General features: G+C 53.2%; 1 protein-coding gene across 13 annotated transcripts in view; it reads left to right on the top strand.

Annotated features, from left to right (window-relative positions):
* The window catches only part of LOC116746229 (protein spinster homolog 2), a 90,083-nt gene that overhangs the window by 27,084 nt on the left and 37,115 nt on the right, over positions 1–25,884 (top strand). For 8 of the 13 annotated variants that reach the window (XR_004347647.1, XR_004347650.1, XM_032617529.1 and 5 more), the window contains 4 exons: positions 10,373–10,438; positions 16,717–16,815; positions 16,916–17,087; positions 17,982–18,047. Coding sequence is in view for 8 of the 13 variants with exons in the window: in XM_032617529.1 (XP_032473420.1) it covers positions 10,373–10,438; positions 16,717–16,815; positions 16,916–17,087; positions 17,982–18,047 (403 nt within the window). In the remaining 5 variants the exon portion in view is untranslated. Of the gene's footprint in view, positions 1–10,372; positions 10,439–16,716; positions 16,816–16,915; positions 17,088–17,226; positions 17,318–17,981; positions 18,382–21,198; positions 21,369–25,884 lie in introns of those variants that run through there. The other 5 variants (XR_004347649.1, XR_004347648.1, XR_004347651.1 and 2 more) reach the window with 4 other exon arrangements.

Below are 25,884 nucleotides of genomic sequence, written 5' to 3'. Positions count from 1 at the left end.
AGGGAGGCCCCACAGAGATGGTGATGCTATAGCAGCAACCTGAAGCAAGTGAGAGAAGGAGCCATGTGGATACAGGGGTAGAGTGGGGGAGAGCTCTCCATGCAGAGGGAGGAGCAAGTGCAAAGGTCCTGAGGGGGAAATCATGCTGGTGTCTTCTAGGAAACGTGGTTGGAATGGGGCGAGCCAAGGTAGAGCAAAGGAGATGAGGTCAGAGGGAATGCCGGGGGTGGGGTGGCGTGGGTGGGGCACTGATTGTGTGGATCCCTGCACATAGAATGAACTTGACTTCCAATTTAAGTGAAATGGGAAACCACTAGAGAATTTCTAGCACAGAAATGATGCTCTGATTGATGGTTTGTATCAGTCACCTATTGCCGAGTAACAAATCACCCTAAGACGTAGTGGCTTAAGACAATGATTTATTATTTCTTATGATTCTGTGAGTTGGCTGGATGGTTTCTTGCCTGGTTTCACCTGTGCTCACTCCTGTGGCCGCCTTCACCTGGAAGACTGGGTGGGGTGGGACATCCAAGCTGGCCTCACTCGTGTCTGGCCGTCAGCTGGGGCTCCTCCATTCTCCTCCATGTGGCCTCTTGTCTTCCACTGGGTGAAACTGGTTACTTACATGGTGGTCTCAGGGCCGTATTCCAAGAAAGCAAAGTGGAAGCTGCAAAGTCTCTTAAGGCCTAGGCCAGGAACAGCACAGCATCACTTGTGCCTTATTTTATTGGTTGAAGCAAGGTGTGAAACTGACCCGGTTTCACCATGGGAAAGGACTGTACAAGGGTGTGAATACCAAGAAGGATGATTAATTGGGGGCTGTTTTGTAACTACCTACCACGTAGTTTACCAAGGTCTCTCTGGCTGCTGTGTTGATAATAGAATGAAAAAGGACAAAGACAAGAGACAGAGGAACCCATGAGGAGGCTTCCCAATATTATAGGCAAGAGATACCTGTGGCTTGGATTGGGCTACTTATGGAGGAAGTGTGAGGAAGCGGTCAGATTCCGGGTACGTTTTGGAAGTAGAATCAACAGGATTTCCTGACGGGTTGGGTGTGGAGTGTGAGAGAAATGGATGAGTCGAGGGCAACTCCAGGGTTTTGGGCCTGAGCAACTGGAAACAAGGAGTTGCCATTTACTGAGACGGAGAAGGCTGGAGGGAAGTACGGAGTTGTTGTTGGTTTTTTTTTTTTTTTTGGAAAGGGTGGGATTGGGAGTTCAATTTCAGACATGTTGAATTTGAGATGCCTTTTAGGACATTCAACCGCAGATGTTAAGAGGCAGTTGGAAATTCATGAGTCTGGAGTTCAGGAGAGAGGTCTAGGCTGGTTATGTAAAGCCGTGAGATTGAATGAGATCAGCAAAGGCCTGAGCTTGGATAGAAAAGAGAAGAGGACCAAGGATCACACTCTGGGGGACTCGACACGTCAAGGATATGGAAGCATTCATGCTATCACAGTGAAATCAAGCGATGAGACCAACAATTCAATCCACCACACTCTATCAATGACCTTTCTATTTTTATCTGGGGGAAATTAAAAAAAAAAAACAAAAGCAAAACCAGAAAAGCACAAAGAAGAAGATAACAATTTTCCATTTTCTCATCCCCTAGAATCAGCTACTCTTAACATCTTGGCCTGTTTGCTTCTACTTTTGTGATGTGACCATCCTTCTATATGTGCCTCTGTATATAAACCCAGATTTATGTGTTTAGAAATACTTTTGTTAAACTGAGGTTATCTGGTAATTTTAAAAACAGATTTATTGAGATGAAATTCAGGTATCATACAATTTAAAGTACAAAATTTAATGGTTTTTAGTATATTCACAGAGGTTTGCAATCAACACCACATCAGTTTTAGAACATTTTCATCACCTCAGAAAGAAACTTTATAAGACAGTAGAATAAATGCATTTCTTGGGCTTCCTATAAAAAAAAAAAGAAACTTCATATTCATTATAAATCATTCGCCATTTCCCCCTAACCATCCTCTATTCCAGCCCTAGGTAACTGCTAAGCTGCTTTCTGCCTTTATAGATTTGCCTATTCCGGATATTTCATGTAAATAGAATCATATAGTGTTTAATTCATTTATATGAATTTACCTGAAGGAACGGAAGTGAAATCAAAGGACTTGGTTAACTTCAAATTAATTTTAAAACTTTGGACTTATTGATAAATCCTGATCAGCTTTCTTATACCTCCCCCTTCTTCTCTCCCCAATCTCCTGGTTTTTGTTAGTTATATTATTATTTTTACTTTTTCTAGATTTATAACACTCACAGTCTGTTCTCTAAGCATAATCCTTAGATCTGGGACAGTAGTCTCAGATTTAAATAGATTCAATACTCATTCTCCATCTGTTGCATAGATGCTCCATTCCTGAGTTCTTCGTTTTGGTTCAACTCCTAACTGAGTAGATTTTGTGGTTAAATAGTTTTTAATCCATTCTGTCCCCCTTTCCAAACCAAAAAGGGCTAGAGAGGTGGTTTTCCTTTGGTTCATTTATGTTTGAGGTTGTCTCCTCTTTCCCTCTTTTCTTGAAGAGAAAAAGGTATTGTTGGCTCACATTTTCTTCCTTTCATTACTTTGCAAACATTTGTTCCATTGTCTTTTCGTATCAAATATTGCTGTGAAGAATGAAGTTTAAAAAATCTTTCATATCGATTCACTTTTTCTTCTGGATACCTGGAGATTATATTATTTATTCTTGAAATTCAGTGGCTTAGGTAGTGTATTAGTTATCTCTTGCTGTGTAACAAATCATCCCCAAATGTAGTTGTTTAAGACAGCACACATTTATTATCTCACAGTTTCTGTGGGTCAGGAATCCAGGCATAGCTTAGTTGGGTCCTCTGCTTCATGGTCTCTTGTAGGCTCCAATCAAGGCGTTAGCCCAGGGTCTGTGGTCTCATGTGAAGTCTCAACTAGGGAGGGATCTGCTTCCAAGCTCACTCAGTGGTTGTGGGCCTCATTCAGATCCTTCTGCGATGTTGGATTGAGGGCCTCAGCTCCTCATTGGCTATTGGCTGGAGTCTGCTCTCAGTTCCTTTGCTATGTTGGCTTCTTTCTTATGGCAGCTCCCTTCCTGAATATGTGTAGGCTGAGAAGGCAATAGAGGAGTCTATCAAGGGGAGTCACGGTCTTTTGTAACCTAATCACGGAAGTGGTATCCCATGACTTTTGCTGTATCCTGCTCATCAGAAGCACATCCCTAGGTCCAGCCCACACCCAGGATGAGATACAAGAGGCAGGGGTCTCTGGAGCCATGTTAGAAGCTGCTTGCAACAGCTAGGATATATCTCAGTGCTAAATATTCTATATCATATAAAAGTTTGTTCATAACAGTGTTCTTATCTGCTGAATCAGCACTGAGTATCCTCCTTCCCCCTCTCATCTCTTTGAATATTTCTTATGTTTGTTTATTTGTTGAGTTTTTTTTTTTTTTTTTTTAACCTGTGTTGGATCATCTTCTGGGCTGGGACTAGGGTAAGGCCAGCAAGGCATAAGGGTACACAATTTAAGGAGGCACTCACTCCCAGGGGCTAACCCTACACTTGTGCAACCCAGAGACTGAGTACCTCCTTAAATTTGGTACCCTGTGTGTCTCACTTGCCGTGCTCTAGTCCCAGCCCTGATCTACTTCACCTGTCTTTCATATCATTTACTTCTCTCTAAATGTTTTCTCTTTTTCTTTTTTAAAGTTTTTATTTTAATGTGGACCATTTTTAAAGTATTATTGAATTTATTACAATATTGCTTCTGTTTTATGTTTTGGGGTTTTTTTTTTGGCCACAAGGCATGTGGGATCTTAGCTCCCCAACCAGGGATCGAACCCGCACCCCCTGCATTGGAAGGCGAAGTCTTAACCATTAACCATTGGGAGGTCCCAATGTTTTCTTCTTGGTGTTTTTTAAAAATCAGTCAATCTGTGAGATTATCTCAAGCCTTTCTCTATATTGGTGATTCTACTTTGGTTGATGTCTGTTCTGTTTCTGACTGTTTTTAATTTATTAGTTCTGTAATAATGTTGTTTATTGCTTTGCTCCTCCATTTATTCCCTTAAGTCTGCAATATCCTTTTATATCTCATCCTATTGGGGGTTCATTTCATTTTTGAGCTCTTTATTGAATTCCTATTCAATGTAGTTTGAAACAATTATAAGGTATTTCCTTCTGCTCCTTCTATCATCTGTCTTCTAGGTTGGGTTCTTTTTTCTTCCTTCTCCACCTTTCCCCCTTTCCATTTCCTCTGTTTCTCCCTCCCTCCCCCTCCCTCCCTCCCTCTTTCTTCCTTCCTTTCTTTCTTCCTTTCTTTCTTTCTTTCTTTCTTTCTTTCTTTCTTTCTTTCTTTCTTCCTTCCTTCCTTCCTTCCTTCCTTCCTTTCTTTCTTTCTTTCTTTCCTCCCTCCCTCCCTTCCTTCTTTCTTTCTTCTCTCTCTTCCTTCCCTCCCTCTCTTCCTACCTCCTTCCCTCTCTCACTTTCTCTCGCTGTTTTATTTATTTATTTTTGTATGTTTGCATAGTTCACATACTGAGTGCTTTCTCTAGCCTGGGTGTGGGCAGCTCTGCTCTGATACTGAATTTGCTTTGATATAGTGTGGGTGACTCTTCCTTTTCTTCTACTGTCTTCCTGCCTTCTCTGTGACCATTCTCTTCCCCAAAGGGGCTGCAGTTTGAGAGTTGAGTGTTAGGTTTTCTGTCGCCTGAGGGAATTGCAGGGCTCAGGTAAGGCAGGAGGGGCTTTGTTAGAACACCTGGGCTCTGCTCTCTCTTCTGAGATTTAGGTAAATGCTCTATCACAGGGTTCATTCTACTTAATTACTGGACCTTAGGCCCAGTAAAAAACAGTAAAAAATTGCTGTTTTTAGGCCTTATGTGGAGTCAGTAACTGGAGTCATTTATTCACTTTCACCACTTTTACCCATTTCTCCCCAGCAGCTTTTCCCACTGGTTCTCAGTTAAGAGTGGAAACACAGGACCCCTGCTCAGTTTATTTCCCTTAGATGCTGAGGCTTTGGAGGATAGCTCTGGGGAGGGTGGAGCTGAGAAGGGTCATATTCTCTACTTTACTCCAGAATTATCTGGTTTTTTTGCCTTGGCTGCCAATATTTAATACTTACCTCATTAAGCTTTTTTTTCCTTTGGTGAAAAACGTTTCTGCCCCACCCCCCGACACTATTTTTTACTCTTTGGGGAAGGGAAGTCTGTGGTGCAATTACAACCCTCCGTTTTCACGCAGGAGTTGCCCCAGATGATCTTTAAGGCTCCTTCCAGCCCAAACTAGATCGTAACCCTGAGTTCCCTTCTGGCCCAAGGAGCAATGTGGCCACCATGACACAGAGCAGAGCCAGCTTGGCGGTCACTGAGGCCTTTACATCCGGGAAGCGATGCTGCCCTTCTCAGCCTTGGCGATTCCTGAGCAAGGACCAAAGATGGAGGCCCCGTATTTGCTGAGCCCGGTGCCCACGAGGGAGTCTTGCGTGATGATTGGCAGGGAGCAGTCAGGATGTGTGTCCATTGTAGCTGTGGTCCGGGTCAGCTAAGGATTCCAGGGTTGACTATGGGACCTGCTGTCATCCCTTGGTGGCCCAGACAGCTGGGCCGTGCAGGTGCCCCAGCTTGGGGGATCTCTCCTACCGCTTGGCCCTTGCGGGTTTTTTGGACAAGCCTATTTATTTATTTATTTAGGCTGAGCCAGGTCTTAGTTGCCACGGGATCTTTAGTTGTGGCATGCAAACTCTTAGTTGCGGCATATGGGATCTAGTTCCTTGACCAAGGATCGAACCCAGGCCCCCTGCTTTGGGAGCAAGGAGTCTTAGCCACTGGACCACCAGGGAAGTCCCAGCCCTTTTGCTCTTGTGTCTTGGGCTGGAGTAACTGGGCCTTGCCAGAGGCTGCCTACGAGGGGCTGAGAGAGGCCCGCCTACTCTTCCTCTGAGGACCCCGCTTCCCTGCCAGGATCTAGCAGGTGGCTCTTCTTGGATGGGCAGCAGAGCCTGCAGTATCAGCTGGGTTCTCCAGGAGGACTGGAGCTCATTCCCCACCTGCCTGTCTGCTAGGCTGCTGGGCCTTTGCTGGCCCATGGGAGCTGGGTGGTACCCTTGTGCCCTAAAGACAGTCCCTGCAATTACAGGTTGGCAGGCCCAGGGAAAAAGTGTGCCAGCCGGCCCGGCAGCTTGCTGGTGGCCAGTCTGTGCCCGGGACCTGCATCCTGACTGGCTCAACCACACTGGGTGAAGAGTTGACCTGTGCAAGGGGAGGATCGGCCTTACCTCTGCCTGAGTCTCCACAGCCCATGGGAGACATTTGCTTTCTCCCTACCTGGGGGCACCTAGAATCCATTCTTTGCAGTTCAGAGATCAGTTACTGCCCGGTTGTCAGACTGAGATGGACCAAAGTGAAGACACGGTCCCTTCCACTCCACAGGGGCTGAGCCTCCTCTGGGGCAGGTGCTCCAGCTTCCGTCCTGCTCCCTGCCCATGCCTACCTGTGCGTGCAGGTGTACGTGAGGAGGGTGTCTTTGTGTGTGAAGGTATGAGTGTGTGCATGTCCGAGTGCAGGTATGCACATGAGTGCAAAAGCAAGAGCGTGTTTGTGTACATGTATACGTGCGTGTGATTGTGTACAACTTGCTGTCTACATGATAAGACCACAAGCACGCACATGTACACGCTAGGCTGTTTTCCAGCCACCGTCTGTTTGGTTGGTATTCTTGCCACACATATTTTAATACTTAGAATGTCATCCCTGTTACCTGCTTATGTATGTGTCTTTGTGGTGTGTGAGTTTTGTGTATGTGTCCCAGGTTATGGGTCTAGGTATGTGTGCATGGGTCTTGGAGCTCTTGTGTGTGTGTGTGTGTGTGTGTGTGTGTGTGTGTCTTGATGCACGTGTCTGTGCAAGCTTGTGTGGTTGTGTGTCATGTGAGTGCATGTGTCAGAGTGTGTGTGTGTGTGTGTGTGTGTGTGTGTGTACACGCCTCTCTGACCGGGGGTGACTAAGGCCAGAAATATGCATCATCACCACCCCCACTGGAGGGGGAAATCCTCTTGAGTCTGAAATGGAAAGGCCAGGGGTTCAGGGGCTCCACGCTTCTCAGGCAGTATTCCCAGGCCCTATCACCCAGGGAGACGGAGTCAGGGTGCAGGGAACCATGAACAGGCACTAAGGGGACAAGGGCAGATTTCCCATTTCCCTTTCGGAAGTCTCCTCCGGGGCTGCTGTTGGGAGGGATGGTGGGGCCTGGGAAACTGGTGAGGTGGAGGGATGGGGGAGGCCTGGACCAGGCCAGCAGCAGTGACCGGGAGGAGGGGGCAGATCTGAGGGACATTTAGGATGCAGAATGGAGAGGAATCGGTGTCTGGAGGGGTGCGAAGGCGAGCAAGGCATGTAGGAGCCCCCCACCTCTCCCTTTCCATGTCTGACCGCTTGGGCAGCTTGCTGGTGGCCAGTCTGTGGGTGGGTCCTGTATCCTGGCTACCTCAGGCACCCTGGGCGAGGGCAGTAACATGGGGGGACAGGAGGAGAGAGCAGGTCTGGGGACCTGGTCAGTGTGAGGGGCCTGTGGCCGTGCAGAAGAGGGCGTCCAGGGGGCTGAGGGGCCCATGTGGGAGGAGCTTTGAACGGTCGGCTGGCTACATTCTTCACCGTGACTTAACTTCAGACCAGGGCCCTTCTTGTTTGTTTTGTTTTTTTAATTGCGGAACTCAAGTCTGCTTTGGTCGTGGAGGCCGCTGGCTTCTCAGACCCGATTTGCGCGCAGCCTGTGGGACCAACTGAAGTTATCTTGCAGCTTTAAAAGCAAAAGCTGTTAAAAAAAAAAAAAAAAAAAAAGCAGAAGCTGTTGGTGGTGGAGGGGGTTGCTGGGGCGCTGGGCCACCCTATCGTAGTAGTGTTGGGGAAACCAAGGCCCAGAGTGTGGTGACTGCCACGGGTGGCCCCACATGGCCAGGTCACACCTCTTTGATGGGTGTCCCTCCTTGAGCCCAGGCAGCCGCCTCAGGAGACTGTAATTACGGGATTAGGAGATGGCCTCTCCCCAGCTGGGCCTTTCGCTCCTCAAAGCCTCTGCGTGGAGGCGGGGATTTGGTGGCTTGGGGTGGGTTTCCAGGTGTGTCTGAGGAAACCTGGCATCCTCAGGCAGCTTGTTCAGCCTGAAAGGGCCCGTTGTGGCTGCAGCCTCCCTCCGATCGGCCCTATTTTGGGGTCAGGATCCACCCTGCTCCAGCTGGAGGAAGGAAAAGGTGTATCTCAGCATGTCCCGTGGGTGTGGGGCAGCAGCGGGGAGACCGCAGCACCCGCAGAGAGCAGGCTCCGTGTGGCTGGCCCCCCGGCTATGGAGGGTAGGATGCCTTTGAGCTGGAAGTGGGAGGAGGGCAGTGGCCTGGCAGTCCTGGTGGATGTGGGAGTCGAGGGAAGGATGGGTGTGAGCTGCCCTCACGTTGGTCCCAGGAGGCCGGGTTGGCAGACCCTGTGGGGCTGGAATGCGGGTCTGCAGCCTGCTTGGGCCCCGCCTAAGGCTTGCCAGCTGGCCACTTCCTGATTCCCACCCCTGTGGGTGCCCAGCCCCGCGCCCAGAGGGAGGCCCCGCCCTGCCTTCAAGCGTTCCTCAGTCTGTGGAGGGCCAAGGACTAGTGAGACTGGGAGAAGACACCCGCTGCTTCCCCTTCCCAGTGGGTCCTGCCGTCTCTCCGCAGCCCCGGGCCACACTCCTGCCCGCCCGGCCTCGTGGGTGCCTTCCAGCCTCCTCGCCTCTGCTCACTACGGTTCTCTGCCTGGCACGGCCTCGGGGCTCTTCCAGACCCATGCTGATGCTGCCCATCCTTCGGGGCTCTGCTCAATGCCATCTCCACCTGGAAGCCCTCCGCATCCTGGGCTTTCCTCTGACTTCCCTCTTGCCAGCCTCGCCCAGCACTGTGGTCTCTGGGACCTCTTGGAGTCTCCCCCCGACCTCACCGCTAGCTTCCTGCCCCTCACCTTGCCGCAGGGGAGAGGGGCTCACCAGAAAGTGACTTGATGTGTGACCGTGGGCCTGAGTCTTCTCATTTGTGGAGTGGATGTAATGATACGTGTCTTATGAGGTGGCTGAGAGTTGGATGGGTGACAAAAGTGGACACGCCTGGCGTGCACTCAGTGTGCAGGCAGTGGGCCTTTGGTTCCGCGGTCCTGGGTGCTTGTAGGCCTTTGGGATCCAGAGCCTGGGCTGCCCCAGGCACAGCCCCGTGACTCCAGGAATGACTAATTCCACTCCAGCAATAAGCCCTTAGAAGCTCTGAGAAATGAGACTTTTCCCCTCCTCTTGCTGCTTCATTAAACTCTTCTTGAGTGAGTGGAATGAGGATTGTCCTAATCCTTTGGCACGAGGTAGGGGGTTCAGGGAGCTGGGAGAGACAGGTACACAGCGGCCTCCAGATGGCGAGGCGGAGGGTGGGCACACAAGGTTATCCCAGCCCCACAGGTGCCCGGGGTGGGGGTGGGCACTGGACGGGGGCCGGAAGCCTCGTGTTTCAGGATGGCTTTGCCCTGGGCCAGCTGGCAACCTCAGACAAGCCCTGGCTCTGACCCGGGCACAGTTTACTGTCTCAGCCTTGCTCACCTCCCTGTGCTGCTCTCGGGGTCTGGGAAGGGGAAGGCCTAGGAGGGGCTCTTGATAGGAGGCCTGGACTGGGCAGTCTGGCTGGCATGCAGTAAGCACCTCCTTAGTGTACACAGGCCTTAGGGGAACAAAGGGGAGGGTGGGCAAGTCCTGGACCTTTCTCCTCTGTTTCCCCACCTTTATTTATTTATTTATTAAAAAAATATTTTATTTACTTATTTATTATTTATTTATTTTGGATGTGCCGGGTCTTAGTTGCGGCACATGGGGTCTTTAGTTGCAGCGTGTAGACTTGTTAGTCGCAGCATGTGGACTCTTCGTTGCAGCATGCATGCAGGATCTAGTTCCCCGACCAGGGATTGAACCCGGGCCCCCTGCATTGGGAGCACGGAGTCTTACCCACTGGACCACCAGGGAAGTGCCTGTTTCTGCACCTTTAAACATGGCCTGGGAGTCCTGGCTGCCTCCCTGGGTGACCTCAGTGGCTAGACCCTGGGGGCCGTCCATCAGGGGGAGTGCTCTTCCCAGGCCTGGGCCCTGGCACTCCTCTCTGGGTCACGGCTGCCAGTCTGCCCAGATGGGAATGTCTACCCACTCTGGAGGCTGTCGCAGCTGGGAAAACAGTTGCAAACCTCACCCACCCCAGTAAGTCTCGATGGGTCCTTCCTCTGGGCAGCCTCAGTCTCCTTCTCCACAGGTGGGAAGAAACAGCGTGGGGAGGGGCTGGTGACTGAGATCCAGGAAGCCTCATCCTGGCCACCCTTTGTTCACAGGTGTTCCTGGCCCTCGGGGAGCTGCTCCTGTCCTGCAACTGGGCCGTGGTTACTGACATCCTGCTGGTAGGTGTGAGAGTTGGAACGGAGGGCTGGTCCTGGGGCCTCTCGAGCAGGGGCAGCTGGAGTCTGTCCTGCTCAGGGCTGGACTTCTGCTGTTGAGTGGCCTAGAGGCCAGGAGGGGCTTCAGAGACCATGGGGTAGGGGACCAAGGTCAATGAACAGTCACCTTGGACCAGGGGCCTCCCTGACAGTCTCAGACATATCCTTTGACCATCACTCCCATTTTGTAGATGAGCAGATGGAGGCTCAGAGAGGGCAGGTGCCTGAACCAAGGTCACACAGCCTGCAGAGGCACTGAGCCAAGACTGTGGCCCGGGTTTTTTTTTTTTTTTTTTTGCGGTACACGGGCCTCTCACTGCTGCGGCCTCTCCTGCCGCGGAGCACAGATTCCAGACGAGCAGGCCCAGCGGCCATGGCTCACGGGCCCAGCTGCTCCACGGCACGTGGGACATGGGTGTGCAGACATGGATGCTGGACTTCAGGGCCACAGAGCCCAGGTGGGTCCAGGCCACCCCAGCTCCCATATCATGGGCTGCAAGGCAAGGGGCCGGCTCAGGCTATAATGAGGGCTGACGCTATCCTGACCCCATGACTGCTAGGTCCAGAGTCTAGCAAGACCCTCCCTGAGCCTCACACTCTCTGTCCAGCCTCCCTGCCTCCTTCTAGGAGATGTGCAGGGAAACTTTTTGAACACTGAAGGGCTGTGCCCTTGTGGATTACACAGGGTCCCAGACCTAGGGACACCCCAAGAGCCCTCCTCCTGCCTCCTGGTAGTCCAGGGCTGGGTGGGCATGAGGGAACCAGAGCAGCTTGCAGTCGGCTGAGAGCTGTCCTGAAGGGGGTCTAGTGCAGGGGCACGAACCTGGATTCAGGAAACAGACCTGGGATTCAGCCCTGCTTCTGCCACCTACTAGCTGTGTGTGACCTAGGCAAGTCACTTTGTGTCGCCGAGCCTCAGATTCCCTGTGTGGAAAATGGAGATGAAAATACCTCCTGGATTATTGTGAGGGTGAAATGAGATTATCCATGTAAAGCTTTTGCCCTGTTCCTGGCACAGAGAATGCTGGCTGGGATTCTGACAGCAAGTCAGTGGTTCCTACTTTCTCATCTTCCATCTCCCAGCGAAATCCTGGCATCCTGGGATCTGAGTTTGAAAGGGCTGTGGGGAAGTGTAGTCATTTAATTAGCCAACAAAACCTGCTTGAATACTGCTGTGGATGGGAGGCTCACTCTCTATCTAGATGCTCTGGCCCTCTTCTTGGCCCAGGCTCAGCCGATGTAGACAGGGATGTCCTGTCTTTGACTCCTGGGTGGGTGTATCAGCTGCAGGGCTGGCGGGTCTTCTCTTTTCCTCCTTCCAGGCAGGAGACTTGGGCTCCATCCAGACTCAGCCATAGACCTGCTGAATGGCCTTGGGCCTCAGTTTCCTTGTCTATAAAAAGGGGTAATCATGGGCTTCCCTGGTGGCGCAGTGGTTGACAGTCCGCCTGCCGATGCAGGGGACGCGGGTTCGTGCCCCGGTCCGGGAAGATCCCACATGCCGTGGAGCTGCTGGGCCCGTGAGCCATGGCCGCTGAGCCTATGCGTCCGGAGCCTGTGCTCTGCAACGGGAGAGGCCACAGCAGTGAGATAGCCTGAAGGAAAGCCCTCGGTATGTGGAATCGTGCTGGCAAATCCTTTATTTTTTGGCCAAGCTGTGCAGCGTGTGGCACCTTACTTCCCTGACCAGGGATTGAACCCGTGTCCCCTGCATTGGAAGTGTGGAACCGCTAGGGAGGTCCCAGGCAAACGTTGTCTTGAGTGGGGCTGCCCGCTTGTCCTCTGAATCCTGCCCCCTGCAGCTTCCTCCACATCCCCCCCGCCCCCTGCCGCCTGCTCCCTGCTGCACACGGCAGCCCTGCAGATATGTGAAGACTGCGCCTGTGTGCTCCCCCCCCACCACCGTGTCTGTGTTTGCAGGAATGATTAACCTGGCAGAGCCAGGCTCTTTGTAGAGCTGTGTGTGGGCTGGAGACAGGAGAGGAGGGGTGAGGGGGCCAGTCAGCCGTAGTCTGAGCCATCTGGGTCTGCTGGGGAGCTGTGGCTGGCACTGTCCAGGGGGCCGGCTGGACATGATCCAGCCTACTTAGTGTTCCCCACGGTCCTCCCCTGGCTTGGAGGCCTCCAGCCCCTAAGGCTTAGTGGGGCCTGTCATCCCAGGAAGGCTTCTAGCCCCACTTCCCCTGCCTCCCCACCTTCCCAAAGCCCCTCAGTGGAGGATAGCCTTGTGACACTTTGGTGGCCGGAGCTGGACCAGTCCCTACGGTTCTTGGAGCTCAGTCCCCTGACAGAGAGAGGGGGAAGGCTCCAGGGGGGAGTGGTCTCCGGCAGTGGGGGGCTCCCAGCTGTGGGGTGGAGGACAGACAGACAGCAGCTGGGGGCAGGGTGAGGAAGGGTGGGAGGTGACGTGACCTGGAGAGTAAGAAGCTGCGCAGGGGAGAGAGGAGAGAGAGGGTGGTAGCTGGAGTTGGCAGGTCATAGGTAGCTGGGGTTGCTTTTGTAGAGGTGGGGCAGGAGCAGGTTCCAGGGGGCCGGAGGGGAGATGGGTGGAGAGAGGCCAGCAGGGGGTGGGATGGGGCTGGGGAGGAAGCAGCCTGCAGCAAGGCAGGGGCAGGAAGTGTGGCGACACTGGTGTGGCAGGAAGTGCAGGGAGGTCCCTGCTGGCTGCCCTTGCTCCTGAAGCACAGAAGGTGAGAGGGCAGCAGAGCCCAGGAGCCAGGATTCTGGAACAGTCCACCTGCTCCCACTCCCAGCCCTGCGCCTCTCTGGCTGGCCTTGGTTTGCTCAAGTGTGCAGTAGGTAGAAAGGTGGTACCTACCTACCAGTTACGCCCAGGCTACGCGGGCAGAGTGAGCTGAGCCCGTATCACGCACGTTCCTGTGGGATTGCTGTGGGCTCCATGGCCCCATGTCAGTCCTGCCTCAGGGACACGGCTCTCTTTGATCTGCTTATCCACAAGGAGGAGAATCCAGATTCTCTCTGGGGAAGAGACCTCAGGGGCTCTTCAGTGGTTCCCAAACTTCACTGAGCCTAAGAATCAGGTTTGGGGGAGCTTGTTACAAATTCAGCTTCCAGGCCCTCTGTCTTCAGAGTCTGATTCAGTTGGGTCTGTGTTGGGTCGAGGGATCTGCACTGCTGTCGAATGTCCTGCGTGATCCCGGTAGAGCCGTTCCTCAGAACGCACTGGAAAACACTGGTCTAGTGTAGCCAGCTCCCCAGCTCGTGAACCCTCTGCGACATTCTGACTAGTGCAGTCCGTCCCCTTGTTCACCTACTCTCTGATGGGGAGCTCACTCTTTGCACGCTGGGAAGCCCCTACCTCCTGGTGGGTCAGTTAAATAAAAAGGACCTTGGCTCGTCACAGCCAAGACCCACTTCAGACCCACCTCTGGTAACCTCCCCCTGCCCGGTGGGGCCTCGGAGTGCCTTGCTTCCTGGAAGGCTGGAGAGTGTGTCTCCCCAGATGAACTCCCTGCTTCCCCAGACCTACTGATGGGGTCTCTGGCTCCCTCCACACCCTCCTGTCTGTCTGGGCCCCGCTCCAGCTTACCCACCGCCAGCTGTGGGGAGTAGGGTAGAAGGGGGACTCGCTCCAGGTCTGTCCTCCAGGGTGCTGGAAATCCGCCACCAGGCTCACCTCCCACCTCCTCAGCACATCGCCACCCCCTCCTGCTGGGGGGTCATCACCCTCCTGTTCTCCCTCTGTCCGGGTCTCCATGCTTCCCTGCTCTGCCTGCTGCCCCTAGGTAGCCGTCTGCTCACTTGTCTGTCTCACCCTCCCAGGGGTGTCTGGGTGGGAGGGCTGAGTGGGGAACGTGAGGCAGGCTGCCAGGGAGTCTGCACCTGGTGACTGGTGCAGTAACCAGTAACCGACTTTCTGCACTCCCTTGATTGGCGCTGGTTATGCCCCTGGATATAAAGGGAACAGCTCTTCTAAGAAGGGCAAGTCAAAAACAGAGGGGTTTTTATCTCGGAATAGAGTGTGCCTGGAGTTTTGGGAACCCAAAAGCCTCTGAACTTCTAAAATTACCTGCTGGGCTCTCTAGCTGCTGGTGGGGCCCAGCCTTGATCCTTGGCTATGTGGAGACCCTGGGGACCCAGAACAGGCAGGGGGAGACCTACCTCTCCCGCCACTGGCATCAGGGGCTGGTCCAGGTCCCGCAGGTTGGAGTTCCTGGGAGGGGAGGAAGGGAGGGTCCAACCAGCCCCTGCACGGACTTTTTTGGACACTCAGAGTCCATCTTCTAGGAGGCCCTGCCCTTCTGCCCAGAACCACCAGTGAGTAATCACATAATTATGGGGTGAGAAGGTAGCACTTGGGGAAGGTGCAAAGCTGTGGTCAGTTCCTTCTCAGGCTCGTTGGCAGGTCCAGGTGATGGGTGGGAGGCCCGGCCTCTCTCACCACCTGGACAGAGTGGCTCAGCGCCGGTGACTCCGGGACCAGCCGGTCACCCTCAAGAGTGACTCTTACTGCCCTGCCCACCCACAAACCCCTCTCTCCAGTCCCCGGGCTCTGGCCTTCACACCTTGGCTCACACCGTCCCCTGTCTGGAGTTCCCTTCCCTGCTCTCGCTGCCAGTTAGCGGTTTTCGGGGCTTGGGGTGAGCGTCTCCTCTTGGTTCTTCTCACTGTTTTCCAAATGTTCTATAAAAAATGCGTAAATATTGCTGGAAAGTTTCCTTCTTGCTTCTGACAGCAGAATGGTCAAAGGTCAGACCCTGGAGAAGAAGGCCTGGGATCAAATCTCAGCCCTACTATTTCCTGGCTGGGTGACTCTGGGCAAGTTACTCACCCTCTCTGTGGAGGGTTTCCCATCTGTAACACGTGGCTAGTAATCATATCTCCCTCATGGGTTGGTTGAGTGGATATATAAAATATATATATGTATATGAGATACAGAAAATGCATACAGGAAGCATTTAATAAATGTTAATTATTATAATAATAATTATTATCATTGTTATTATTCTCTGATGGGCTCAGATTATGGACAACTAGGCCTTGGGGCTAAGGCTCTGGGGTGAGAAGTTTCCCTGTGTCTGCCCTGTTGGGACTGTGTGACGTGTGGCTTCTGCTTGAACCTCCTGCCTCCCTCCCCTCCCGTGCTGCAGCCCTGGGCTCTGGCAGGACCTCTCCTGAGACCAGTCTCCTTGATGGTTCTACTTGACCTATTGAGTTGGCAAACTTTCAGCTAGTCCCCTCTGTGCCTGGTGCCTTGCTGAACCCCAGGGACCCCAAGAGAACTTAGGCAGGAACTTTGCTGCTGGACAATGTAAGGGTAAGGGGAGGAGGACCATGAATCTTCCAGCTGAGGGGGATGTGCCTTCAGTTAGGGGTACACACGAGCTGGGGGAGCTCAGGGCAGGCACCTGAACTCTGGGAAGGCTTCACAGAGGCGGTGACCCAAAGGTCAGTCCCAAAGGACGAATGGGGATGCTCCAGCTGGACCAGAGAGGGGAAGGCTTGCTAAGCAGAAGGCACAGCATGTTCAAATGCCTGGAAGCTTTCTGCCCCTTAGAATCATAGGGCATGATTTCAACCTGATGTCCTCCAGGTATCAGATGAGGAACGATAATGAAAGTAACCCTTTATGTAGGTACTATTATTATCCCCATATGGGGTTGAGGAGTCTGAGGCACAGAAAGGTGAAGTGACTTGCCCAAGGTCACACGGCTGGTGAGTTGGGGGTGTGGGATTAGAAGCCAGACAATCTGACTCTGGAATTCATATTCTTAACCTCCCAAGTGGGCCTTTTCAGCAAGCCTGCCTTCCGTCTCTGCCCAGAGGGGCTTCTTGAGATGGGGGCTGAGCCCTCCACACCACTCCGCCCAGGCGCCCGCACGTGCAGGCGCCTAGCTGTGCACCCGCTCTTCACCCCACAGCCCACACTGCTGCCTTGCGGGCCCCTGAGCTGGGACACACCTGCCCCATCACTGTTGTCACAGCCACGCCTGGTCGCCCTGACTTAACAGCGAACCCTCAAGAGGGGTGGCCTTCATCAGGGACCTGGCAGCTCCATCCCAGGGGACCAGGGAGCCTTCCTGAGCCTCCAAGCGACCTGTTGGCTTAGTGGTGGGGCTTCAGGCATTGGGTTCGTCGACCCCCTGCCATCCCGCTCTCTTGGCCAGCCTGTCACCCTGCCAGGCTGGTCCTTGGCAGCCGGGGGACAGAATAGGGCATGAGGGGACACCTACTCCTTGCCCTCGCTTGGGGAGCTCCCTTGGTGCTTCTGTGTTTTGCAGTCCGTGGTGGTACCCAGGTGCCGGGGGACGGCAGGGGCGCTTCAGATCACAGTGGGCCACATCCTGGGAGATGCCGGCAGCCCCTACCTCACCGGACTTGTAAGGCTGGGTGGATGGCAGGGCTCCAGGGAGGAAGTGCACTTGAAGGCCTGGAGGCTGGTCTGGTGGGCCCGACAGACCCAGCCTGTCTCCTCTGCAGATCTCCAGCGCCCTGCGGGCTGTGCGTCCCGACTCCTACCTGCAGCGCTTCCTCAGCCTTCAACAGAGCTTCCTGTGCTGCGCCTTCGTGATCGCCCTGGGTGGTGGCTGCTTCCTGCTGACTGCACTGCACCTGGAGAGAGACCAGGCCCAGGCCCAGGCCCGGCAGACAGGTACCCCTGCCACCTTGCACCCATACCAGGCTCAGGGCTGACCCTGTAGGAGCAGGATCACCACCCACCCGCTGAGCCCCTGGCTAGTTGATTTGTTCATCCATTCACCCATAGTTATTACGTCCCTGCTATGTGCCAGGCAAGGTTGCAGATGCTGGGGAGTGAACACCAAGTCCGAGCCCCCATGAAGCGAAACAAACAGAAGAAGTAGAAGATAGAGTATGTTCAAGGTGATAAGTGCTACGGAGAGACATAAAGCAGGAAAGTGGGGAGAGAGGAACAGGTGGGGGCAGGTTGCAGTTTTTGAAAGGGTGGTCAGAGAGGTCCGCACTGCGCGGGGACTGAGTCATGCAGCCATCTGGGGGAAGATGCTCCTGGCAGGGGGAAAAGCTAGTGCAAAGGCCCCGAGGTAGGAATGGACCTGATGTGTTTGAAGACTGGCAAGGAGGCCAGTGTGGCTGGAGCCAGGAGCAAGGGGGCCAGTGGTTGGGATGAGGGTGACAGTAATGGGACCAGAGCGTGGGGGCTTTGGGGGCCTTTGCAGGGACTGAGTCCTTACACAGAGTGAGATGGGAGCTGCTTTCTGGTTTCCAGTGCACAAGCCCCAGGGTGTCTGATTTACATCCTAAAAGCACCACTCTGGCGCTGCTGTGTTGAGAACAGACTGTAGGGGGCTAGTGTTGAAGCAGAGACGCTACAGGAGGCCCTGCAGCCGTCAGGGGAGAGCAGCGGGGCTGGGACCATGGTGGTGGCATTGAAGGTGGGGAGAACGGGTCGGATCTGGAATTTATTTTGAAAACGGAAGCTAGAGGATTTCATGACCGGCTGTGCCCAGGCCTCGTCCCCAAACGCCTTTGCCTTCTTTGGGGCTGGCTGAGCGATTTCTTCCCACAGGGATCCCCGACAGCAAGGACGCGCACAGCGAGGCCATGGAGAGCCAATGCCTGCTTCCTAGCACAGGTGCCTCCCCAGAGGACCCCTGAGGCCCCTGCCTTGCAGCGAGGAGGTCCCACCCACCCTGCTCGCACCTTTCTGGGCGGCCTCCACTGTATCAGTGCCTCTGCCCACCTTTGACTGCGGCTCCGGGACCCTGGCCAAGCTGCACCTGCCACTTCTTCGCTCCCAGCTAGAGAGCTGGCAGCGCCTGTGGCTGGGCTGGGAATTGAGCTGTCAGCACCCTCGGTGGGAGGCCTGAGCCTGTGCCTGCACCCAGCACGAGGCCACGCCAGCGCGGGTCCCTCAGCCTGGCTGCCAGCGGGCCCGATTAAAGTGTGGCCAGTACAAAGCCCATGGATATAGGCCTTTAGACCTATGTTATTTATAGCCTCAAGGTGTCTCTGCTGGGATTAGAAGCAGGAGACGGGGAGGTGGGCAGTCTGGGCCAAGGATGCAGGGCTGCTCAGCGTGGGCCTCTGGGTGTCCGCACCCTGGACCGCCTGTTCTGACCCAGGTTCCCCAGTCTGCAGGGGCAGCCCTCTGCGTGCGTTCACCCTCTGAATGAAGTGGGGGCTGAATCAGTAGTCTTGAAGAGAGGTTTCGCCTCCGGTGCTGGTGTGGGAGTGTGGCTGCAGGAACCAAGGAGGCACTCAGAGGGGTGCCCAGGCCTGCGCAGACCCACGCTGGGGGGCTGGCATGGCTGTGCATGAGGGCCCTGCTCTGCATCCCGGCCTCCTCCCGCACGGGGAGGGCCGGCTCGCTGGGACTCATATTTGCCCCTGGGCTTGGAGCAGCTGGGCACAGTGGGCCCCGCAGGAGATCAACAGCTTCCAGGCGGGCAGCAGTGGGGAGGCATGTTCTTTCCGCCATGAGCATAAGCGGGTCTCCCCTGCCCTGGTGCCCAGCTAGGCAATCACTGTTCACTTGCTGATCACCACTTGTGGTGTGCCAGGCTGGGCCTGCCTCCCAGCAGCTGTGGGCAGAGCAGTGACCCAGACTCACACTCACCTCCTGACCCGTGCTTGCCGCCCCCCTGCCCCCCTGTGGTGTCCTCCCTGCCCCTTATGTTGGATGGGACAGGCTTCAGGAGCTGGACACTCCTGCTCAGCCCGCGCCTGCCACGCTCACCCCCAAGTCTCAGTGGCCCCTCAGGAGCAGCCGTCACCAGGGTGACCTCCCCTTCCACCCACGATCTGATGCTTGGCGCTCCTGAAACGGCCGGCCCTGAAGTTAGGAGAGAAAGGATTCATGAGGCTGCATGGTAAGGGTTCTGCACCCAGTTACGGTGTGGGTGCGGGAGAGGGGCGCCGCTCCCACACCACCAAGCGATTCTCTGACTCCCGCTGGGGGTCCTACAGTTCAACTTGACTCTGAGGCTGTCTACCCAGAGATAGCACCAGATTCCGCAGGGTAAGGATGCAGTGCAAAAGACTGTCCCTGTCACCCCTGTGCCACGCTTCAGATGCCAATCACAAGTCCAGGCTGTGACCAATTGTAAATCCAAGGTTCTCACAACCCCTTCCTTGGGTTCCATTAATGTGCTAGGGAACTTAGGAAACCCATTTACTCACTATATTGCCAGTTTATTATAAAGTATAGCTCAGAAGTAGCCAGATGGAAGAGATGCATAGGACAGGGTATGGGGAAAGGGCGTGGAGCTTCCACGCTCTCTCCAGGCACCACTCTCCCCAGATGTCCATGTGTTCACCAACCAGGAAGCTCTCCGGACCCAGTCCTTTTAGATTTTGCGGAGGCTTCATTACTTAGGCATGATTGATTAAACCGTCACTGGTTGATCTCAATCTCCAGCCTCTCTCCCCTCCCGGGAGGTAGTTGGCGGGGGTGGTGGAGCTGAAAGTTCCAACCTTCTAATCACAAGGCTGGTTCTCTGGCAAGCAGCCTCATCCTTAGGTGAGTTCCAAAAGTTACCTCCTTAACAAAGGAAAGACACTTTTAGGGCTCTCATCACCTAGGAAACTCCAAGGGTTTTAGGAGCTCTGTGCCAGAAACAGGATGAAGACCAAATATATATTTCTTATTAGAAATCACAGTATCATACTTAGTTTCCTCTGAGAAGGAGGCAGTCAGTCTGTGCGGGATTCACTGGCTGTGCGACCCGGGCCACTTCCTGTCTTCTCTGAGCTGCAGACTCCCCAGCTATATTTAAGAGGTGTGTTGAATGTGATTTTTCTAACCTAGACCTCATGTGATTTCTCACAGGCTGGGTCTAGGTCCACAGAAGCCCAGCTCCAGGATCTTCCTCCCTACAATCCTGGGGAGGACCCCTGTGAGATTCAGCTCCCAGGAGATGGGCAAGCGCTTCCCAAGAGTCATCAGCTACCCCCACCTCTCCCACCTCAGAGTCCTCAGGCTGGGGAGAGAGATCAGAAACCTCATTTATGCCAGTTCCAGAAACATGCGTTGGTACCAGTGGGTGCCCATCTTGGTGTTGGGCAGCGACTCCAGCCCTGCCCTTGGACCTCACAGCCCCAGAAGGAACAGGGAAACGCTTGGCTGGGCCAAGTGAGGCACACCTATGGGCAGAAGAAGGGGTTACATCCCTCAGAACCTTTGAGGAGTCAGCCTAGGAGCTGGTAAAAAGCCAGAGGTGTGGGGAAGGGAATCCCTGGTGGATAGAACAGGCAGAGGTACAGGGGATGGGGCGGAAGATACGTGATGAATCACGGAGAGGTGTGGTGTGGTCAGGAAGGAGGGGGTATGTGTGTTTTGGGGGAGAGAGAGGGAGCGGGAGAGACTGGCTGGGACCAGAGGGCTCAGATGCCAGCCGAGGAGCTGGAGCTTGAATCCTGTAATCAGGGAAGTTCTTTCTGACTCAAGTGCTTTCTGGGGTTTGGGTTGCCGGGCAGGGCAGGGTGGTGCTTTCTGGGACTGAGCTAGACAAAATGCCCCACCAGGAGTTTATATGATGTTATCATCCAAAGTGTTTGGAGGCGGGGCAGGAGCAGGGCGGGCTGGCAGACTCTGGGAGGAGGAGACCAGTATCTGTTCTGCAAGCAACCCGACCCCAGCTGTACTCAGCTCCCACCCCTTGCCTCTCTGGGGCTGGTCACTCAGACCTCACTGTGCTGAGGTCGCAGGTATAGGTCTCTGAGAGCCCAGCCACTCGGGCTAGGCAGGAGGAGTGGTCAATAGAACACACCTTTCTGGCCAACAGGGCACTTGCTGGGTGATCAGTCCCTGATGCTGTGGAGTCACTTGTTGGGAATGTTGATGGAGGAGCACACGGCTGAGCAGGACAAGGCCCTCAGACCTGATCTGCTCACATCATGTGTTAATTGCTCTTCCTGGATGCACGCTGCGTCCCAGCTCCCAGGTGTCATCCAGGTATGCGGGTGTGCTTGGCCAGTGTGCGTGTGCCTGTGCGCGCTCATCTCTGTGTTGGTGTGTGAGCACGTGAGGAGGTGTTTATAGGGTCTGGATGAGAAAACTCTTCTTCCACCCTGACCTCAGGCTTGGAGGGTTAAACACGTGCGTCGAGATGGTCACCCCAGTCCTGGCTTGTCCCCCTGCAACACCAGACATCAGTCTGTTTCATTCCCTGAAGAGTCTATCTTTCCTCCATGCCTGGGCGGGCCTGTGAGCCTTCTGGTTTAATGCAGCTGCAGGAGGCAACCAGAGGTGGTTGGAGCCAAGCCTTATCTGACACAGGGAGGTATGGGACTGCACGTGCTCTTTCTGTGGGACCACATCAGTTAAGGTTGTAGGGTGGTGTGCAACAGAAACTGACTGATACCTTAAGCAAGAAAGGGATTTGTTGAAGACCTCAGGAGCTCACAGAATCTATGGGAAGATTGGAGATTCAGGAGCCAGGGCTCCGGGGCCACCTTATTGGGACATTTTCTCCCTATTCTTTTTCCTAGACTGGCCCAGCAATATATTTTTTTGTTTACATATTTGGGTTCCATGTAAAAGTTTGAGAAAACGGCTGTTCTGCTAAAAAAACAAAAAACAAAATGCTGATCCAATACACCTTTGAGGCCATCTGCCCTGGAATGTGAATTAAAGGCCTAGACTGGTGTCCTGTGACATCAAGATATAAAGCCCTGGCTGAGAGAGTCCAGTCGGATCCTATGCCCATGCCTTGATTTATAGCTCCATTAAGACCAGGAAACCAGGGTCACTTAGCAAGGGAAATGGACATTGAGCATCAAAATAAACATCAGTGAAAGAAAAAAAGACCAGAAAAAACAAACCCACAAAAACCAACGACTATGTCTATTACAGTGATCCTGGGCAGGCCACTGGCCTTCTCTCAGATGCAGCCTCTCACGGGACAGGGAAGAGGCTGGACTCAGTGTCCTTCAAGGGATTTTTTCACTTCTTATAGTCTGAGTCCATGATCAAAGGAGATCGGAGCGTCTGTAATTCAGAAAGTGTTAAGAATGTCCAAAAGACAGAACAGGAACTTCTGTGTTAGTGGGGACTCAGAGGCATCTGTACTGAGCAGGAGAGAGAGGCAGAGACGAAGCGTTCTGAGCAAAACTCGTGAGGCAGGCCCAGGCTGGGGGATGGAGGGGCTCCAAGAAGTCCCCAGCTTGGCAACAGTGGGAGCAGAGAGGAGGTGTCCTCTCCCTACCCGTGGGTGGTGACCTGTGGAGAACGTATTCAAAGGGTGGGAGGGAAATGGCACAGGGAAGCTAATGGAGGGTGGAGTCAATCAGGGAGAAAATGCCTTTACCAGAAGGGCCCGGAGAGGAATCTGGCTGGTTCTGAGTCACGCAGAGCAATAGATACATGATGCAAATCAGCACACACTTACTGAGCACCTGCTAAATGTCATTTACTCATTCAGTCACAAACATTCTCTGAGCACCTCCTCTGTCCTGGACAGCGGAAGTGAATCAGACAGCGTACGGGCCCTTAAGGCTCACGATCTGTTGTTGGGCCAGTGGAGGGGAGTGGTGGACTCATGTACAAACATAGCACAATGAGTTTGGTGTGATGGAGGAGGGATATACAGGTTACTCAAGTAACCTAGGGGAGGAAATGACAATTGAAACAAGCAGGTCAGGGAGGGCTTCCTGGAGGAAGTCATGGCTGTGCTGGATTTCTGAAGGACTAATGAGAGGAGTGACCTAGGTAGACAGCGTAGGCAGAGCAGGACTAAAAAGCCGGGGGAGGGGGCTGCCCAGGGGACGCTCTCCGTGGTCCTGAACCATCAATGTGTTAGTAGGCCAAGGGCTTTTGTGTTGAGGGGAGAGCGGGGACTAGAGACAACTGCCCCCAATTCCTGCCACTCCCCTGGGCTCCAGGAAGTATCATAACTATGAGCGAGTTCAGGGAGATCAATTTTCAGTGTAGACGAGTGTAATTTTGAGAGATGGGCAGTAGGCTCTAAGGCTGGAGATTGGCATGGGTCATGAAGGGTTATCGGAGATCATGTTAAGGAACTTAGATATTTTTAAAAAATTAATTTTATTGAAGTATAGTTGATTTCCAATGTCATGTTAATTTCTGCTGTACCGCAGAGTGTTTCAGTTATACATATATATATTCTTTTTCATTTTCTTTTCCATTATGGTTTATTACAGGATATTGAATATATAGTTCCCTGTGCTATACAGTAGGACCTTGTTGTTTATCCATTCTATATATAATAGTTTGCATCTGCTAATCCCAAACTCCCAATCCATCCCTCCCTCACCACCCCCCACACTTGGCAACCACAAGTCTGTTCTCTGTGAGTCTGTTTCTGTTTCGTAGATAGGAACTTAGATATTTTTAATCCTGTAGGCAGTGGGGAGCCATGGAAAAGTTTTGTGCAAGGTAGTGGTAGGGTTGTATGTGTGACTTAGAAAATTACTGGCAAAAAATATGAAGAAAAGACTGGACGGGGGACTTCCCTGGCAGTCCAGTGGTTAAGACTCCGCGCTTCCACTGCAGGGGCTGTGGGTTCGATCCCTGGTCGGGGGACTAAGATTTCACACGTGGCTGAAAAAAAAAGAAAAGAAAAAGACTGGAGGGGAATGTTGGAACAGGTGGTGTTCATCTTTAAAAGGATCCAAGTGAGACATGGAGAGGTTTGAGCTAAGTCCATGAGCAATTGGGACACTGGGAGATATTAAAGAGAAAAAATGGACAGGCCCTAGAGGTGGGAGTTGAGGGAGAGGAAGGAGTCCCAAATGGCTCCCAGGTTCCCAGCTCAGTGACAATGTGGATGCCGCTGCTATTTGTCAAGAGATAAATGATACTGGGTGGGAGCAGGTTTAGGGGAAAGACAATGAGTTCAATCTTGGATGTGCTGAGTTTAAGGTGCTGGGGGATATCTAGGGGGGAGTGTGCAGGAAACTGCATATGGACCTAGTGCTCCGAGATGAGGCCACATCTAGAGATGGAGGTTGGGGTGTCCTAGGGAAGTGGATAATTGTTGAAAGCCCAAGCATGGGTGAGAGGCTGCCAAGGGAGAGTGTGCCCTGTGAGCAGGGAGGAGACTGAGGCTGAGCCCTGGAGACACTCCTGTGTAGGGAGATGGGCAGAGGGGAGGTGGACTGAGCTCCCAGGTGGCAGCTGTGGGGGAGCCAGTATTTCTCAGAGTGTGTTCTGCAAAGCTGTAGTCATCTTACGAGATGTTCTGTGGTCTGGTACACATGGGGACATGGCAGCCTATACTTCCCCATGGGAGACTCCCAGTGTACACTCTCAGATTACAGACTCTGAAAAGTTCCTCAGTTAGGAAACCTAATTATCTGTGTTTATCCCACCATTTCCCAAATATACTTGCCCTTGGGACACTGGCCACTAATGAAATGTGCCCCATTTGTTTTGAAATTATGGTCTAGACCTAATGAACGAATACCAGAAGGCCCTTTAGCCATCATTGAGTTCAGCCTCCCATCACGTTGATGAGAAAGCTCTGTCCTGGAGAAGCTAAGAGCATCGCTATGGGGCAGTAGAGGAAACACTGGATTAGGGGGTAGACACACCTGGGTTTAGTGCAAGCCTCATCATTTACTAGTGACCTTAGGTAGATTACTTCTCTTCCCTAGGTCTCTTTATCTGTGAGATGAAGACAAGAACCCTACAAGTTCTCTAGCTGATGGTCCCAGAGGCTCTCAGGAGGCCACAGTGACTTGCCCAGGGCCATACAGCCCAAAAGGGCTTATTGTCCCCCCCATCACCGTGCCTTTGGTGGCCCCTTATCCCACCTAAGGACCCACTCTAGAGAGTGCCTTTGAGTTAAAATCCCAGAAAACCCCACAGACTGGGAATGGCTGGCTTGCTTGGTGGCAGCTTAGAGGTCCCCCAAATTTGAAAGGCTCAAAACTCTGCCAATTTTCCCCTGCTCCAGAGCCTACTCAGTGGTGGAAAGGCAGTGCCATGGAAAGGGAATGCTCCCCTTTCTGGCTAAGGCCTAAAACTGCTCCCTGGGCAGAGCTGTGGCTGAAAGGATGAGGAATTTTGGGGAGTGGGAAGGGGACCATGGTGTTGGGCTTAGAGCCATGGTTCTGCCTTCTTCACTGCTGGACAGGCCCCTAGCTGGCCGCATCGCCCCGCTGGGCACTGTCCTTTAGCTGGCACCATCACACAGTTATGAAAGTCAGTGCCAGGGCTCAGTCCCAACCCCATGGAGCTCCTAGGTCTGTCCTTCCCTGTTTAATCACCTGCCATCCTGGGCCACCCCGTGGAACTTCCCTCACCCAGTTTTGCAGTCCTGGGCTCAGCAAACTGGAAAGAGGCAGCAAGGCAACTTTCAGAATGAAATCTGTTTTCCTAACCCTCCCGCCACAGTCATTCATACCCAACACGATGAAGCATATTTTTAGTCACTTTGCAGAATTTAAAATACACCTCGAAGGCGCCAAGAAACACCAGCTTGGGGATTAACTCTGCTCACAAGAGA

The sequence above is a fragment of the Phocoena sinus genome, chromosome 20, assembly GCF_008692025.1.
Source record: "Phocoena sinus isolate mPhoSin1 chromosome 20, mPhoSin1.pri, whole genome shotgun sequence".
In the NCBI taxonomy this organism is placed as follows: domain Eukaryota; kingdom Metazoa; phylum Chordata; class Mammalia; order Artiodactyla; family Phocoenidae; genus Phocoena; species Phocoena sinus.
This window is presented reverse-complemented; position numbering and strand designations above follow the sequence as displayed.